We start from the raw sequence: 19,342 nt of genomic DNA on the forward strand, positions 1-19,342 counted from the left end.
GAGGTGCTGAGGTAGGATCACACTGAACTGCTCCACCCAGTCAGGATCAATAAATGGACAGGTAGTTGTGCCATAGCAGTCATTCGTAAAAGATGTCCAGCAGTGGCTCATCAGCATTAGCACATCTGCCCAGACTAGCTTGATTTGCGTGGTTTTTGTTGTGTTTAGTCACATTAGCTCTAAATGACATAACATACTCAGGCTCCAGTTACAGTCCTTTGAATGCATTGCTCTCTGCTTCAATCATCGGTAACACGTTGGTCTAGCAGTAACGTGGTCTTTGGCTGTAAGCCATCATGGTGGCAGCTGGGTGCTTGTTCTTAATGTGCTACAGCATACTGCAAGCGCTACTTAAACTGAATCGTAAGAGAACAATTTACATTGTCTAAAATAATCTCTGCAGTTAACTGCTAAACCATTAACATCTCTAGTTCAAGCTGCACTGGCAGAGTTTAAAAGAACATTTTGTCTGCAAGATGTTGATGGCTTTCTGTTTAGGTAATTTTTGCCTGACTTCTGTGTTTCTATTACTGATTAGAAGGCTAAATGGTTAAAATGAATAGGGATGCATGATATGTGACATTCTCATTCACATGGCCAGTGTTATGGTGGTAATGTTGTAGGGGGAAAAAAATCCTCATATCAAAAACCAAATTATACTAAGTTACAAAAAAAAAAATTCTGTTACTTATGAGTGCAGGACAGTATACTCCCCTTCAGTTATAATTCATCAATACGAACAACAGGTGCAGAACGGTGTGCACAGAAACTATTGAGTGGAGGCAGTGATGAGAACCCTGAAATAACAGAGGATAGCTACCTTATTTAAAGAAAGATCATATTTTCATAAAAATGGTGACATGATCAGCTAATACAGAGAAAAGGGTCTGTGGTGCTCCCCTATACATCAAAAGTAGAAAACCTAGAACAACAAGAATTCATTTGGTGCATTGCCTTCTAAGGCCGTTCTTTGTTGCTTTGAAGAGGAGCAATCAGGGCCTTGTGCTTAACCCCCAAGCAAACCACTGCAGCATAGGCTGACACCATACTGTCAGTTCCTTCAACAGAAATATATGTACCATCTGTAGACTGAACAGCCCTAACATGGGACCCATTGAAAGCAAGCAACCTGTAGATAATTCAGTCAATTGCTTAGATCCCCCACATTGTAATCATACTTAGCAAAGTTGAAAAGTGAAGTGAATGACATAACAGGTACAAAAAAAAAGCACAAGAATCAGAATGTAGTAGAATCGATAAGGAGGATCAGGGGTATCAGTATCAAAAAAAATTAGCCGGATAATATTCAGCCTCTCACCCATATTCACATCACCCCACGCATGCACACATACAATTTCATGCAGAAACAGACACCCAAAGGCCAAAGAACACATTGATATTCCACACCTGTATGACTCCTGACAGCTTCACGGCAACCAAGTCTGAGGGATTGGACACGAGGTACTCTGACACTACAATCGAGTCGCTGTTACAAAGCTGCTCTGGAGCAGAGAGGTTCCCGTCAGCATGACCAATAACAGTCATATACACAAACACACACGTGTACACAGTACAACACAGATTCCTGGACCGCAGTACTATCTTGCAGAAACACACACACACAATTTCATTATTTAAGTTAGTAATTTCTAATGCTCTCCACAAAGTCTATTTTCATTACTGACTTCACATGTTGTTTAAAGGTTGTATGCATCACACATACCCAGGGTGCACACATGAACACACACATGTGATTAAATATCAAGGCATTTAAGCTCAATAAGCAATAATGGAACAACACTTCAGCATGCCTTAGTTCAATACCATTCACCAAACGCATATTAGTGCCTCACAGGCTCACCTTCATAAAGATAATAACTGTTCAATAACAGACAGTGTGCAGAAGTATTTACACAATCAATGGAGCCCTTCGATCAACACAGTACATGTTTCAAAGCGCATGTCTGAAGCCCTACCGCAACAAATGACATGGGGGGAAACACTAATATAAGTTCATTCACAAGGAGAGTCAAGCAGCAGCAGCATTGGGCAAATATAAGGGGGGATATTGACAAGGTAAACAGACTGCAATGACGGAAGGTTTTAGTCAGGCCAGGAGGCGAGACCAACACATAAGCTTTTACAATACTGCCCCCCTCTGTTGATGCATGTATGTGCAGTCAAACACATTTTCATTCTGGACATTTTGCACCACCTGAACATCAAAGGATTTTGCTCAAAGGATCTGTGAGCTCATACTGATTATTCTCATGATATAACCAATCCCTGCAAAAGTCTGAAAGGAAAGCTAGCTTTTTCATTCCAACAGATGCAGATGTCTATAATACTCCTATTCATAAAAGAGCATCTGGAAATCATTAAGAGTGTGCGCAGAGTGTGCACAGTAAGCATGGTTTGGTTTAAAATTAGCGAACTGAAAAGGATGTGTGTCTTGAGTGCTGCTTTTCAAATGGCCTCTCAAAGAAAGACGCACAATATGGATGAGATTAAATGAGACTTAAAACCTCCTGTAGTGTTAAAGGGTCACTTTCAACATTAAGCTCTAAACATAATCTCTTCCTTTCCCATTGCAGCTCCAGCAAGTCGTCGTGGAGTGCAAGTCCCCTCGCTCAGGAAGCGATGCAGGTGAAAGCAGATAGGGGAGACAAGGACTCTGACTTCCTTATTTTCAGCAGTCATAAATCACAATGGAACTCACTATTGTGATATTTTCTTTTTTTCCCTCCTCTCTGCTTTTCCTGCCCTCCGTCTCTGCATCTTCTGTCTTGCCTCCTTCAAAGGTAAAAGCCATCTCATACCCCGTCAGTAACCTGCTAATGGGCTTTGGCAGTCAGTTAATGGTGATTGCTGAGGAAAACCCTTTGATGAGCTGGAGGGTGGGAATGGAAAAGGGAGGCACAACAAACAAGGAAGCACCCCAAGGTAGCAGCAGGGCCATGGGGTCAGACTGAGATGAATGGAAGTTATTTCCAATGATGGCAGGTTGTTTTTGGAAATGCAGAATGAGCAGAGAAGAATTGCAAAATCAAGCACAAACTGCAAGGCAGCAACTTTGGGTTCCCCATTACTATCTATTAGTAGCTGTTTTTGTGTAATCAATGTTGTTGCAAAATTATTTACATAAACTCTTGAAAATGTCTGCCCTCTGTGTTTTTACTCCTGCTACCTTATGAGATATTTATTTCATCCACAGGCGCATTATTTGCTGATTCATAGTTTTACACAGCAAGAGTCACGTTGTCTAGACAACAGAAGCACCATGCCTGGCATCCCCACCACTATGTAACTAAAGCAACACCCTGGGGTCTCCCTGTGTCAGCTACTGGGTTGCCTCCTCAGCACATCGGTAGTTGTAATGCTTTCCAAGCACAGATCAACAACCCCTCAACCCATTCATCACAGCCCACCAGACACACAGTCGACCCCACATATAGCTCCAGGCCTTTCTTCCCTCCAGAATTGCAATCACGGCATATTACCCAAATCAATTTTTAAACAATCCCACAAGGCAGTATTTTTAGGACTTGTTGAAATAATCATGAGGTGCTTGTTTGGTATGCACTCTGTTTCAATGAACGCACAGTGAGAAAAAAAGAGATGGGGAAACAGTGAGACACAGGAGAGCCAACAGAGACTGGTCATTATGTATGCATTGCGGCGAAACCAATCTTTGTTGAGCCTGCCTTCAACTGTTTTTAAAAGGATACTTCACTGGACGCAATCAAATTAGCAAGAACATTACTGATACGGGGTAATAACCCTAAATTGAATTTCTGCACAGGCTAAAGCGGCCCCTCTCTGCAGAATCAATTGCTGTGAAGAGAAAAGGAGGACAGGAAGAGGACATTTATAGTTATCAGACATTTAAAAAGGACACCAGAGATGCAGGCATGAGCGAGCTATTTTCACGCTCCAGGGGCCCCTTCCATAATGTGTGACTGCCAACAACTACACAAGATGCAATCTATCCAATTATGCTAATTAATTTGAATTACCTTACAGCTCCCATCACTGAGAGTCAAATCAGGTCAGCTTCCTTTTTTTATTTATTTTTACCCCTGCATTTGCATGAATACAGTTTTCTTTCATTGTTTGGGTGTTAAACACTGTGAGCTCTGGCAGCCAACTCTCTGCGCTAACTTCACAGAGAGTAAGACAACAACAAGCAATTAGCTAGGCAGCTTCCTGTTAGCTCTGCCACCGGCTGACACTGCTGTAAGCTGTGCCAGACTGAGCCAAGGATGTTACTGTACTCAGCTACTGTTGTGGTTTTGTTATTACTGTTCATTAACAATTTATGATTTTTCTTTTTAACACTTAAAACTGCGATGGACTTTGATGAGAGCTGTAATACAGGCCCACAGCATCGTCACTGTTCAAAAGCAGAGTGCGTTGTTGTAGCAAGTTTCTGACTCCTTCATAGACTATCTGTTCTATGAATAAATAAATAACTAAATACATAAACACATTACTCCTTACAGACTTTGCATCTGACATGACACAGCAGCTGTGCGGTGCTGTGTGAGTAACATCACAGCGAGAGGTTTCACCAAATGGAGCCACTGACTCCTGAGTCAGCATGCAGCTGGGAACCACAGACAGAATGTTCCTGTGTGGGATGACAGTGTTGTCATGAGTTGTCCTTCTGCAAATACTGTTCTCATGACAGGAAGTATGTTGACAGAAATCAATGAACATCTACTGATACGGAGATGTGCTAAAGTGATCAAGGGAAGACAAGGATGAATACATGGAAGATTGCAGTAAATCCCAACGAGAGACCAGGAGGCTTCCGAGCAACGATGTCACAGACAAACAGCTGCTCATACATACACCTGTGTTAGCTAGATCGGTGTTTCAATCTTATTTTTTTTTTATATGGAACCACTTAGTAAAAATGAAAACTCCCTACCACTCAAGTCACCAGCCTTCAGGACAGAAACTTTGAGCCTTATCATAAATTATCATTCCCGACCATACTTAATGAGACCAAAGTAGGAGTAACAAGGTTCTCATTTGGCTAAAAAGTCTAAAACAGAAACACATCTAAAATAAGACTGGAAGAATTTCTACTCATTTTTTGGTGACCACAATAAAATTTCCAGTGAGTCACCAATGGATCCCCGCACAGTCTTTAGAAAGGAGATAATTACTTCCATCACAATGGTAAAAAATAAAAAAGGTTCACCTTAATTTGCCAGCATGCACTGTTCTCATGAAAAACACCACTGTTTCCAACAATTTCAGTTGTTCAAAAAATACCTAGACATGCCACATACCAGCTGCATGACTTTGAGCATTGTACAACATGAATGTACACTGTTTTAGGAGAAATTCTCTCAAGGTGTTTCAGTGCTCCAGACCCTTGACCACCAAAATCTTTTCAATTTGTCCTCAAGCAAGTGAATACCCGTGCCATATTTGAAGGAATTCAATCAAGGTGTTCATGAGATATGTAAGGAGGTACTGGCCTTGACCTTTTATCATCAAATCATTTTCAGGTCATATTCAAGTCACAGTGGACTTCTGTGCCAAAATTGATCTAATTTCCTACAGGACCTCCTGTAATATCAGGTTAATAAGAATGTGACGTGAAAGTGACCTTGAGCTCTGACCAGGATATCTTTCCAGTTCATCCTTGGGTCCTAGTGGAGGTTTGTGCCAAATTTGAATACATTCTACTCAGGCATTCCTGAGATTGGGAGACTGGGACATACAGATGTAAAATCCAAAAACGTGATGCCTCCGGGCCGCAGCGTAGATATGAAACCTGACATTTGTCATTGTTGTGATGAACTGCATCTGTTGTTGACGAATTTTAAATCACAAACATAAGTTACTGAGATCACATCATATGAATAAGGTACCCTCATCTGTTCTGTAAAGCATGCAGTGCTTCTGTATCATCATATCATGTTACATGTACAGACAACTGCCTAAAACTAGACTCCGGCTAATTCACTTAGTGCTCCAGTTAGCAGAGAAACTGAATCATTGTATGAGCTACAATAGCCCATTACCTGTGAGTTAAAGAGCTCCATCAACCCCCTGACACTTCCTCTTCCTCCTCCTCTACCTTCACAGTGAGAGGTGTCATTCAGGCTGTGGATGCCACACAGCCAGTAATGAGCAGGCCGGAGGCCCATTTGTGCTGGGAGAGAATAGGTCCCTAATGAACAACTGAAGACACTTAGGTCCACTGAGTCAAGATTGGAATGTGCCACTGATGGCCTATAGGAGGATGTCAGCTCAACCAGAGAGCAGAAAGGCAAAAAAAAAAAAAAAAAAAATTAGCTCATTTTAACTGATGGCGGTTTGGACAATAAAACTCGACAGTGAACTTTTTAGGTTCACCAGAGTGTGTGGAGAATACATTTTAAGATTACGCTCTGCAGAAGAAATCCTTCAAAGTGGACTTCCTCTTATATCTTCAAGCAGCACATAAATAAAGGAATATCATTTTAATTTACATTCTGTGTCAGGCGCACACCCACTGGGAGAAGGGTAGCTGTATGATATATGCAGTGTTGATTCTGCTTTTGACATGTTCAGTCCTTTTCTTTTATTTATTGGGTCATGAGATGTTGTCAAGTGAGCCCAGCAAATCTGTTTTTTGGGTTTTTTTTTATGATGACATGAGTTTTTCTTCGAGCACCTTTTCTGCAGAGGTAAAACTTTTGAGTGGGTGAATTATGAATCCTAGTTGCAACATCAACCACCACCCTCCTTCCCAGTGTTATAAATATAAGAGGATGACTTGCACACCGCACTCCCTGAGTCACAGCAGAAAAACTGCACTTGTAGCAGTTTTCGTAGAAGGCCTCACCCTTGCCCCCAGCTCTATTCCTCATCTGTCTGGAAAAGGTTAACACTATTCTATTTTACAGGCTGAATTATGAGAACAAAAAATAAATAAAATAAAAACCCTACCACATTAGAGAGTTGTAAGCCTGCAAAATAAGGGATTATTGTGGAAAAATATCTATTTACTACTTCAGACAGGACTCTATTCTTTGTCAACTTTTCCAAATAGATGAGAGTTTAAAAAGGGCTGGTTTAACTTCGCAGCCACAGACACATTATTTTTGGGAGTAGTCACATCGGAACCATTGTTTTGCCCAGGGAAGCCTCTGGGGCGGGGGGGGCTAATGGTCCCAGCAGGGCATATTGCTTAACAGGCAGTGTTTTTTTCCACCGCAGTGACTTGGATCTAATAGCAGGGGTGAAACCCACCCATAGCGTGGACGACCAGCATCACGGGAAGCAGCAGGGACAGCATGGTCTCCCAGGGTGGATTTGAACCGCAGGTCAACCTCTTTAGACGCAGGGCTGTGGGGATAAAGACACAGACAACTGAGGAGCGAGATCATAATAACTACAGTAACACAATAGTGTGACAAAAACAAAACAAAACCACTCAGGATGTGTGGGCTTAAGGGTAATAAGTAAGTGGCAGAAACAATGTCTTCGTATTCTCTTAATTGCTCTCTCAAGTGGGGGAAGACCACACAAAATATTCTGTTAAGTACAGGATGTATTTTTTTTGTGTGACTTATCATCAGTTACAACAGCACTTGGATTCTGATGGTGTCGGTTATTAGTATGTATTTTTTTTCAACCAGCTCTGATGTTGTGATGATTACAGAGAAGCTTTCCACTTTCCGTAGATGAAAATGAAAAACCAAAGTCTTCAAGTGTCTCAATCTCTGTACAAACATCATCTTCACAGTGAAACTCAAATATCACAATTAGCAAATGTTTTATCAGAGGGGAGATATTTCACTATGTTGGTGTTTGCTTGTTGCAAGTCCTCTGGGATTAATGCAAAGCTGCTGCATAGATTTCAGACTCACAGAAAACAAGTCTGTGTTTCAAGAAAAAAAAAATCAACATCATCACGAGGTGATAAAAGGCAGCTGATAAATGTATTCACCATCATGAATTAATGAGCTCAAACATGTTTCAAGGAAGAGGGAAGTTTGCTTTTGTTGAACTGAAGTGGAAACTAAGAGCGACAAAGCAAAAGCTTCTCTGCCACTGAAGATGCGTTCTCATCAAAGTGTGTTGGTTTGTTAAACCTTAAAAATACAGGCTTTTTGTTCTCTAACACAGGCATAGCATGCATTTTAACCATAACACAAAAAAAAACCTGCTTCCATTTTTGAAACATGAACACCTTTGTTGAAATATCATAATATGATTTTTGGACATCTAGATAGAAACTGTAAGGGTGAATATATAATATATGCTGACTACAAGTTTGTGGATGAGAGCAGAGGAAGAAAAATTGGATGAAAACACAAGTTTTTTGGCATCAGTCACGTCCTTGAGCAGAGACAGATGAGACCAACAATCTAGCAGCATTCACACACCATTTGGTTTCCTGTCAAAACTTGATTTAGCAACACATCATTCTTTAGCACATAAAAGCAAGGGCACAGAGGTCTGCTTCCTGTCTGTGTCCATTTCCCCATGATGAGTTATCCATGTCCCCCTGTCTGCCCTCTTATGCTCCATTTTCCTATTAATACCCGGGAGGCAGGAGACTCTCCCTGAGACAGCGTGAAAGAGCTGAATGACCATTGTATTTTTAAAAGCTTTCTATGTCATTAGGGCCTTTTTTTCAAATGATTCGGAGGGCAGTTTTTGTTTGTAGAAAAATGCGACAATCCTGGTGATGTTTTCAGCCCATTCATCTCAGTCTCCAAGAGTCCCCGGGGTCAGTCGTAGGTGTAGGTGTAGGTGTGTGTGTGTGTGTGTGTGTGTGTGTGTGTGTATCACTGACACAGGCAGCAACCTCCCAGGCGCAGAAGTGAAGCTAATACCGAAATGCCAAGTCTACAGTCCTTAGAGTGACCTCTAGAGACGGCTTCAAAAGAAAATCAATCCCCAAAGACCCCTTACAGCCATATTAAATAATCATATGCAAAACAGCTATGGTGCTCTACATAACTATATTCCCCTTTCAGGAAAACTGTTAGCATTAAGTCTCCATGGGAACCGCCGGATTGCCAAACTCAAGTCCACAAACCAGAGAGTGAAGTCACCTTATTCATGTACTTATCAACCCATTTACACTCAGACTGACTTAGACAAAACTAAAAACATGACATTTTAATCACATCAGAAAGTAAAGTCCAGTGTAGTTTTATATAAAAATTATCAAATGTGCTCACACCTCAAATCCCTAATTCTTCTATTTTCATGAGAAGGTAGTGACCTGATACATTATTCAGACATCATATATTCAGAGAAGTTAAATGAGCAGAGTGTTGTTGGACATCTGGTTGATCTTTTGGCTTTTGACAGCAAAACTCTCAGTTTGTCCAATTATAAAATCTGTGTTTCTGTTGTCATTTAGCAGAGGAATTCATGATTTCATCGAGAGTCTAGAAATAAATCAGCGGATAACAAAAACATTTCAGTAACAAAAGCCGATGACTGCATCAGTGAGTCAGAGCGAGAGAGGACACAAAATTCCCCTCTAGGAAGCGTGTCAGCCATGCCAGGTTGACAGGCTGCCTCATTTTCCAAGTCCTCTCAACCATAGCTATATTGGTAAGGACATTTTCTGGAATTTAATCATGCAAGGATCTCACTAACACTTCCTGCAAACTAATTGTCTGGAAAAGGTGTGAAGGTTTGCTGAACTTGTGCTTGAGATTGGTACACATACAGCACACTGCAGTGTTACACTGTACATTTGGAGAAGCAACAAACCAAAACTTTTTTTTTTTTTTTTTTCCTGTATGGTTCCGTTTACACTATTATGGCTTCAGCAGAGAGGATGTGGGAAGGAATACAACCTCATCACAAAGTTTCCATCACAGCACGGCTCACCACTTGCTTTCTGGACTTTCAAATTAGTCTGCCAATTCAAGAAAGTGGTAACTCTGAATCTCCTCCCCAGATAAGGCAGAGAAAATGGGTTATTTGCTGAATGTAGATACAAAAAATGGGAATAAATATTCAATGAAGGATAGACCGGGCAAAATATCACAGCCATTCTCTCAGAGAGGACATTATTTCCCACAAGTTTTCCTCTTTAAAGCAAGACCTGAAAAATAGGCCAACATAGCAAACCACAGTCTGACTCGGCAATGTTGTCCAGACACCAGGAAGCCATCAAAGGGATTTTTAACAGAATGACTCAAGTTCTTTATCCACCCCATGCCAGCATGTAAATCCTTTTCTCTTCTTTCCATTCTGCGATTCCACTTTTACAATTCAGTTCATTATAAAAGATCAAAACATGCCAAGCACTGTTAAAACTGAAAGAATAATACAATAAAGCAAACTTCAACTGTTAAAAGTTTTATTAAGAAAGCAGCCACTTCAGAATGTTTCACCAGTGTATGAAAACTACAGCTGGCTCTCTATTCAGAACTCAGTGCTGCTCGTAGAATTAATGATTGTGACCTCTCAATTAAGGCCATTAACATGGAAGAAGAATGAAAGACTGTTTGATGGTGTGACTCTTATATTTTTAGTCATTGGTCATCAACTTTTGAGCCATTACCACGAGTGTATTTCATTGTGACACTGCACTATGGATTATTAATCTTATTACAGAGGTCAAAGGAAAGAGAGATTAAGTACTAAACTGCTATAAATTGCAGTAGTGAATCATAATTCTCGAAGTATCACAGAACATTAAGATTTACAGTTTCGCTATGGCCATGGAACCGGCGCACTAATCTTTTGAGAAATCTCAGCGATGTTTTACTGACAGTAGCACTCTTGAGTTCACTCCACTCCTGGAGGACAAGGCCATTTTTAGTCACTATTAATATAATGAATCTGACTGGCCCTCTGGACCCTAATCTCTGATTGGCATATGGCTGGCTTCATTATCCAGCTCCTCAAACCATTGGGAACCATTCAGCCCTGGATTATGAGGACATTCCCGACCCGGAACACACGAGCCCCATATGGGGAGAACTGCATCATGGAATGATTTTGTAATCCAAAGGGTGGCAGTAGGAAACCTTCTGTGGGATGAGTGGATTCACCTCCTAAACAGAAAAAAAGCTTGATGAACTTCATGAAAGCTGGTTAAAAGTAGAATGACGGTTTTTCCTCCAATCTTTCTTCTCAATCACTGAAACCAGTGGTGGAAAGGAAATATTTTAACCCAAGTGGTGTAATATTGAGGTGTCTGTACTTTACTTGAGTATTTTTAGGGGATAACATTTGATACTTTAGTAATTCCAACAACAAATACTTAATTTATACCTTTACTACTGGAGAATTCTGAATGGAGACTTTAACCAAAAGAACTCTCTATCTGGGTATTTTAAGTCAAGGGGCTGCGTACCGCATCACTGAAGCTGAATAAAATGCCCAAAGAGGAAGTATCGTAGTAGGTTGTGATGTGACAGATCGTTTGCAATTGAAGCATTTAAAAGTGTAGGACAGATGTTTTTTCACAAAGCCAGATAAGTATAAGATTAATGGCGGGAAATGAAATGTGAGGTATCGGCCAACATCCTGCATTTGTAAAGCAACTCAGTGTAACCTTTATCCTTCAGCAGCTTGATATTTACGTGAATGGAGATGAAATAACTCTATCATCCGCCTAGAGTCACCAACTACAACCACATCCCACCCTCATCTCGTCAAATTACATCATTATTTCTACACCATATCAGTAATCACGTCCCACACAAGTTCTCAGATTGGTAAATACTACGTCCTCTACATCCCACAGGAAGCTGTACCTGCCAGCAGAGCACAGCTGCAAACGCACGTGATAAAGGCAGCACAACGCCAAGAAACGGCATTGCAGCCTTGAGTGAAGCAGCTCCTCTGCCAAGAACTCCCAAACTTTTTGGCTTGTGGCCCCATAAAATCCTACTTGTAACCAGAGCTGGGTATCGAACTTCAATGCCTTCATCTCACCGACCAAACTCCTTCAGTTCTATCAAATATCAATAGATGCCTTGTCATTCAACACCCAAAGGAGTACATCTACAAGTTGCCCAAGGCTGGGTGACATGACTTCAACTCAATATAAAGATTTTTATAAACTTTTACTTGTAGTTTTCTTGCTTGTTGCCTGCTCTTGCATGTTTGTGAAGTACTTCATTGTTACTGTGCAGCGCTTTGTTGTGCACTTTGTTTTTAAAGTGCTTTCTAAATTGCATTAGATTTTACTTTGGGATTAAAGAGCCTGACTCTTCTCCTCTTTGTCCTGTGGGGTAGAATAAGTCAGAGGGTCCAAGACCCAGCACTTACTGATTGTGTAGCACCAACTGTGTTGTGTGATGTTGTATGTCTGTCAAAAAAAACAAAAAAAAAGGGAGGGGGGGCGACACTTCTTCTGCCACTAGATGGCAGTACCTGTGACCAAATCACAACTGAAGCACTTTTGCGCTTCCTATGGACTTTTCCTTAATTAAGTCTAAATTCTTGCTTGTGTTGTACGTCGCTTTGGACAAAAGCGTCTGCTAAATGAAATTGTAGAATTGTAGAAAGAGCGATTCCTTGATGCATGTTGTTACACTATCCTAATAACCATCCCACAATCCCTGTAAGGTGAATATGCTGATTTATTAAACGGAAAGTATTTACCGAATTAACTAATTCTAAACGATGGTTTTTTGATACATTTCTGCTTCATTGTCCAGCACTAGCTGGTACATGTAATGTTAATTTTCTATTTGTTAAAATGGATCTTAATTGGTATAGAAAAAAAGTATTGTTTAGGAACGGGTATCACAATCAAAGTATCCGTTTAAAAAAAAAAAAGGAAGATGCTAGTCTGATATTATTCCTCAGGTTTGATTCGCTAATGCAACACATGCATAAGGTATTAGAGGAGAGTCTGAAAAAATTATGTTTATGTGGTAGAAAATGCTTTTTTCCACTTTTCTATCCATCTATAAACCCATGACCTCACCTATGTCCCCAGGTGAGGTCACACATTTGCACAAATCGAGCCTGTGTGACAGGCTGAGCTCAGAGAAAAAGAAAATGTAAATGTGCACCACATGAATGTAAGCTGTTAATATCATAATGGAATCCATACTTGAGTTATGGAAGATGTTTCTCTAATTAAATGCAGTGTTCACTTAATGTCTGAAGGGGGCGCAGCGTTTTTTTAATTCAAAATAGTTTAGCCGCATCTGCTTAATAGTTTACGCTAGTTTAACGCGCCTTTAGCGTTCTTCAAAATTGCAGAAAACATAGAAATAAATACAGACATTAGCAGAAAGAACTGTGTGAACCGTTATCCTGTCTGTGAGGAGTTCAATGGGGTCTCTCGCCTCCCCGCCAGCTGTTGCTGAAAATAACTGCTGACCGAAGTTTATTGTTACGTTTAGGTCTACATAGCATGCAGCCATGTTAGCATTTGTTGTCAATGATAGTTAGTTTGGGCTTACCATGTTAGAACGGCGACACTTTAAAAAATCACCAACCATCCACTGGCGGTTACTCTTCTCTTTCCAGCACAGGCAGCCGACGTTATTTTTCACAGCAGTTCATTCCCCTCACATCAAAGCACGTTGAATAACCGCTACCGACGCCAGAAGAGTCTGTTTCTGACGGTGGGTAAAGCTTCGATTTGCTTTATCAAACTGTGCGTGTATGTTCCATTGATTTGGGACGGTTTCTTTTCACAGAAACCACTCCTTGCTGCTTTGTCCAGCTGTGATGTCATTCCGAGGTGGGAAAGAGTTGCCAGAGTCCCGACCTCCATGTTAACCCATTTGCTGCCAGTGCCGACCTGGAACATTTGCTGTGTAAATACTGTAACTTTTGATAATTAACTGATTGGAAAATACACGAGTGGGGCAGCTATGCTGAGATTAGTTTTTATTTGCAAGAGTGAACGTATTGAGCAACGGTCCTTAAACGCATCACTAAAGCCATTTATAATAAGCAAACTTTCCACAATATCATATGATACATATATATATATATATATATATATATATATATATATATATATATATATAATATAAAATCATTTATATATATATATATATATATAAAGATTTGTCTACCACTTCAGTTTGCTCTCAATTTGGACGGATGTCAAATGGCTAGTTTGAGGGTAAACTTTTATTTACCACACTTTTTTGTCTCATTTTCCCTCAGATGCGTGATGATTGATATGTCCTGAAAAAGAAAAGAAAACACATGCAGATCCAGATACATCTTTATGGAAACTCATTTGCCAGTGACAGGACATATCTTTGGAAAACCATGCAACAAAAAAATGAATTTGACTCTTAAAAGCATGAACTCGAGTGTAGATTACATACTTGAAAGAAGCATCTAGGACTAATGTATGGGTTGGTGCTGTCATATAAATAGGATTATTCTTAGTCGCGGGGTGTTTCCACGAGTGGAAAAGGGAGGTTCCGCCAAAATACAGTAAAAACCACAGGAATGTAAAATTTCCTGTGTTTGGACAATGGAGGTAAACGTTACGTATAACACGTGACCAAAACCAGGAAGTGAGTCGAGTGTCAACAATAATAGGGTGAGTGTGCAGTTCTTTCATTAATTTGTGCAGTTATTTGGCATTTCGCTGTCTATTTTTGGAGTTACCAGTGTATTATGTCAGACCTGTATCACAAAATTACAGCTGACATTGAATTTAGTAAACCGACTGTTCCTTAAACGAACGGATTAGCAGCTAGCGGCGGTGTAGCAGCTTTGCTAACATTACGTCGCCTTGAGTGTCCGTAGAAGCTTAAAAGAAACATTTTGTACACATTTTTATTTGTCAAGACCCCCTTTTCTTAAAAACACAACGTTTTTCGTTTATTTTTAATTTTGCATCACTTTAGTGTGTACATGATTGCGCTCATCCTATTTGCCAACACAACCGTCACGAGCGTAAATGACCGAAAATGCAACTCCTTAGTGTCTGTCATACTATTCACTCTACGCGTTGTTGGTGCTCATTAGAGATGGCTTCTCCAGAATGGCGCCTATCCCTGAAGCTGGTGGATCAGTCCAAATCCATCTTTCACTTCCCAGAGATGATGCCGGGTGATGTCCCACCTGGAGGATACAGAGTAGCGACACTAAAACAGCTGGTTGCTTCTCAGCTCCCTGATTCCATCCCTGACCCTGAGCTAATAGGTAGGTGTGTGCATGTCTCATCTCTGATAGTAATAGATACACATTTAAACGTGTGTTGTGGCTATGCTCTACTTTCCACTGACCTCCTTTGAGTAGTGCTTCCTATGTTTATATGTAGGCAGTTAAATCTAATGTTGTGAAGAGTAAAGCTGCTAAATGTATATTTTAATGTTCTGCTGCTGCGACAATCATCGTTTTGAAGGTGCATTATGCCGTGCGACTCACGGTGCAGTAACCCTGATGCCAGGAATACTTGTCGCAACTGAAGCTGGATCTGTGTCCATGTTCTGCATCAGAGCTGGTTCACTGTGGACGTAAACTGAAGGATGAGCTTACGCTGGATGCCTGTGGGATTCAACCAGGATCCACCTTACACATCCTCAAGAAGAACTGGCCAGAGCCTGAGAGCAGTCCAGGTGTGTCTGAGTGTCACTTTGGCTTTGAATAATAGCTGAAGCTTTACTGCTAATCAATCTAAAACTCCAAACTTGAGCACAGATTTGTTTTTTGAGTGCATTTCGTATCATTTTCTTCATTTAGAGCCAGTGAACAGAGCAACTGCAGCAAGGGAGTTTCGAGTGTTCCATGCTGCGCTACACTCTCTCAACTCTGCCTACAGAGACTCAGTAAGATGAGGACTCACACACACACACACGCACAGACAACAGCAAACACAGGATGAACCCTCTAGTTTTAACCACTCTACCACAATATAACCACTCAACGGTAGCAGAGAGCTGGCTGTGAAGGTTCTCATTGGTCCAGGTTATAGAGAATCTTCATGTCCAGTGGTTTACTCTGCTGTTCTGCATCCAAACAGAGAGGAACAGTCACAAGTGTCTAATTGTCAGATTTAGATTTAATTTAACTCTCTGTGAGAGGCGGCACGTTGGTGCAGTGGTCAGCACTGTTGCCTCACCCTCCGGGTCCGAGCCCCAGTTTGAGCACGGGATCTTTCTGTGTGGAGTCTCCATGTTCTCCCTGTTCCTGTGTGGGTTCTCTCTGGTACTCCAGCTTCCTCCCACAGTCCAAAGACATCAAGAGGGGACGAGGCTGATTGATACTCTAAATTGACTGTAGGTGTGACTGTGAGTGTGAATGGTTGTCTGTCTCTATGTGTTGGCCCTGTGATGGACTGGTGACCTGTCCAGGGTGAACCCTGCCTCTCGCCCGAAAGCAGCTGAGATAGGCTCCAGCCACCCCGCGACCCTTAACAGGATAAGCGGTAGAAAATGGATGGATGGATGGATGGATGGATGGATGGATGGATATCTCTCTGTTAAGAAATCCCTTCATCCCATTTCTCCATACAAATTGGCACTTGGCAGAAAGCCAGAGTATCTGGTCTGATTTATTTGGTCAGTGTAATAAAAATACAGATCAGACACAAAATGTTAACTTTGTAAAACATTGCACACTGTCAAACACTCTGTGGATTGCAGGAATTTGTGGAATGTTTGAGGACACAAAAAAAAAGTCGAAACTGTCCTTTACCAGAAGGCGATTAGGCTGAAGTGATTAGTCTCCGTCGTTTGCCCTCACAGCTGTTCACATTTCAGTGGGAGAGCTTACATGTACTTCAAGTCTCAACACAAACGTGTCTTAGTTCGTAGTTGTACAATTCATGTTGCTACCAGTGAAACAACCATCGAGGAATAGAGCTGATAGAAAGAGCACATTCTTACCCAATCTTGCTTTTGTGATGCACGTATGAAGTTCTGCAGTTTTTCATCTCTCTTGTCAGTCACAACAGCACACGTAATGTTTTCTCATCGGGCTCCAGCATCTATATCCAGATTTGTCATTGTGCCGTTTGGTGAACAGTGCGTTGTAGTGATCGGTGGTGATGCCGTCGTCCCGCTGATGTACTTCCATCGATGTGAACTATCTTCTCTATAACAGATGGCCAAGATATAATGGATTAAAGTGTTGTGCAGTATCTAAATCATTATTGTCTCCTTCTGTGACTGTCTGACTCACTGCTTCTACCACTGCTGCGGCCACATTTACCATAAGATTTGCTCTCTTTCCTCTCTTGTGCAGGTATATAAAATGCTGACCAATAAAGAGTCTCTGGACCAGATCATTGTGGCCACGCCAGGACTCCGGTCAGACCCAGTTGCTCTAGGTAAGACTGGATTGGTCTTCCTCTGTCCTGGGCAGCAGGTCTTTACTGGACACCATTGTACCATCTCAATGCAGCTTGCAAACATTTCTGCTAATGCTGTTGTCCATGTTCAGGCGTGCTCCAAGACAAAGATCTCTTTGTGCAGTTCACAGACCCCAGCATGCTGGACATGTGAGTGTGACCTTTTTCTGTTATTATTGGTTTTAGGAGATAATCAGGGGAGTAGCGCAGTGCAGGTGATTTACATTGGTGTCTGTGTGTTTCATAGATTAGTCAGTTCACACCCGGCTCTCGTCAACGCCATCATCTTGGTCCTGCACTCCGTGGCAGGCAGCATGCCCGCTCAGTCCAGCGCCAGTTCCTCCCGCAATGTCTCCTCCAGTTCGTACAGCGACATGCCAGGTAAGAAGGATGAACAGATCAGAGGAAGCAGGCAGAGGTTGTGGAGGAAGACGGAGCATCGGTTTAATAGTTTGACAGCAAATGCTACCAGCTTGTACTGACTCTTTAATGTGCTTTGTCACATTTTGCTCCAATGTCAGAATGTCTTTGCCCTTTTCAAAACAGGAGGCTTCATGTTTGAGGGCATGTCTGACGACGAGGAAGATTTCCAGTCTGTGAGTCCATCTGCTCGATCCTCAATGTTAGAAACTGTTTTTTTTTTCTGGATGTGATTTTTTTTTTTCATGTATGCTACAGGGGAGCCCAGCAGGACCCTCCAACAGAGCCTCAGCAGGGATACGACCAGTGTCTCTGAGCCACACGGGCGCCACAGGCCCTCGACCAATAACCCAGAGTGAGCTGGCCACAGCTCTGGCCCTCGCCAGCACCCCTGACAGCAGCGCGGTTACTCCCACCACAGCCAGCCAGGTGACATTCATTAAAAGCTTCACAAACATATACAACTTTGCACATCAGTCGAATTTTTTTTTCCTCTTCAATTATTTGTCTTGATTTTTAGGCGGACCCATCTAGTGGTGTAGCCCCCATGCCAGCAGGGACCCCGGTCAGTAATGATCTGTTCAGCCAGGCCCTGCAGCAAGCTCTGCAAGCCACCAACATGACTGCACTCCAGGTGAGGCCACGCAGGCTTTACACAGATAACATCTATTTAATTGGCAGCAGTGGAAGGTGAATACAGCCAGCGTCTTCATGCAGAGATGATGTGTTTCTTCAGGTTCAGTAGATTGTGTGTGGTCTATAGATGGAAGTGCATTCTTTGAGTGTTTTTGTGTTGTGTTACCAGGGCCGCTGGCAGTCTCAGATGCAGCAGCTCAGGGACATGGGGATCCAGGACGAGGAGCTGATGCTGAGGGCTCTGCAGGCCACAGATGGTGACATCCAGGCTGCCCTGGAGCTCATATTTGCTGGAGGCCCAGGACTCTGAGCTCTTACCCCATGGACTCAGGCTTTCATGGAGGGAGAACTCGAACGAGCCTCATGGAACTTGATCACACAAGCTTTTATAGCGGCCTCATTTTACCTTCAGTATCCAGCTGTGTAAAGAGAGGTTCATCTAGATTTTGTTACTGATGCGGCTATTAATGTAATAAATTTATGAACTCCTGAACTCGTCTGTGTGTTCATTTGCTTGGAGGCATTAAGTTTAATCATTTGATTTTGTTTTTCTGACTACAATTTTTTCTATTTATCAGGATAAGTTTGTGCAACTTAAATTATTAATCAACTTGATTTTTGCTCTGATTTAGCCTTTTCATCTTTGTTTGCTTCTTATACAGTAATATATGTGTGTGTGTGTGTATATATATATATATGTATATATGTATATATATATAAGCATAATAACATTACTTACTTGCAAGTTAAAACGTGCCACCAAATATAGGGTTCAGGCAGTTATGAAAAACCTGGAAAAGTCATTGAAGTCACGGAGCAATGGGAAGAAGACATTTCTTAACGGAGAGATATCCATCCATCCATTTTCTATCGCAGCAGCTTTTGGGCGAGAGGTGGGGTTCACCCTGGACGGGTCGCCAGTCCATCACAGGGCCAACACATAGAGACAGACAACCATTCACAGTCACACCTACGGTCAATTTAGAGTATCAATCAGCCTCGTCCCCTCTTGATGTC

At 41.6% G+C, this 19,342-nt stretch overlaps 2 protein-coding genes across 5 annotated transcripts in view; one reads left to right on the top strand and one right to left on the bottom strand.

The window, feature by feature from the left end:
- cd276 (CD276 molecule) overlaps positions 1-13,700 on the bottom strand; it is a 72,555-nt gene extending 58,855 nt beyond the window's left edge. Inside the window, exons 1-2 of one of the 2 annotated variants that reach the window (XM_086188400.1) lie at positions 13,407-13,700; positions 7,255-7,350 (exon numbers count right to left, since the gene is read on the bottom strand). In XM_086188400.1, coding sequence (XP_086044526.1) covers positions 7,255-7,300 — 46 coding nt within the window. In that variant the 5' untranslated portion in view covers positions 7,301-7,350; positions 13,407-13,700. The remainder of the gene's footprint in view (positions 1-7,254; positions 7,351-13,406) is intronic. The other variant, XM_086188391.1, reaches the window with a different exon arrangement.
- Positions 13,241-18,817, top strand: LOC147269646 (ubiquitin-like protein 7). Of its 3 annotated transcripts, none has more exons than XM_086188371.1 (13): positions 13,242-13,571; positions 13,647-13,766; positions 14,125-14,512; positions 14,944-15,120; positions 15,417-15,536; positions 15,661-15,746; positions 17,164-17,248; positions 17,362-17,419; positions 17,517-17,650; positions 17,816-17,865; positions 17,948-18,118; positions 18,210-18,323; positions 18,495-18,817. In XM_086188371.1, the coding sequence occupies exons 4-13, from the start codon at positions 14,946-14,948 to the stop codon at positions 18,633-18,635; spliced, it is 1,134 nt and encodes a 377-aa protein (XP_086044497.1). In that variant the 5' UTR covers positions 13,242-13,571; positions 13,647-13,766; positions 14,125-14,512; positions 14,944-14,945; the 3' UTR covers positions 18,636-18,817. The 3 variants fall into 3 exon arrangements, with proteins under 3 accessions (XP_086044487.1, XP_086044497.1, XP_086044506.1); XM_086188380.1 differs by having other exon boundaries at positions 13,647-13,690; XM_086188361.1 differs by lacking the exon at positions 14,125-14,512 and having other exon boundaries at positions 13,241-13,571.
- Positions 18,818-19,342: the final 525 nt, after the last annotated feature.

Source organism: Aulostomus chinensis, chromosome 2 (genome assembly GCF_037954235.1).
Source record: "Aulostomus chinensis isolate RoL2024-O1b breed Wild chromosome 2, RoL_Achi_v1.0, whole genome shotgun sequence".
In the NCBI taxonomy this organism is placed as follows: Eukaryota; Metazoa; Chordata; class Actinopteri; order Syngnathiformes; family Aulostomidae; genus Aulostomus; species Aulostomus chinensis.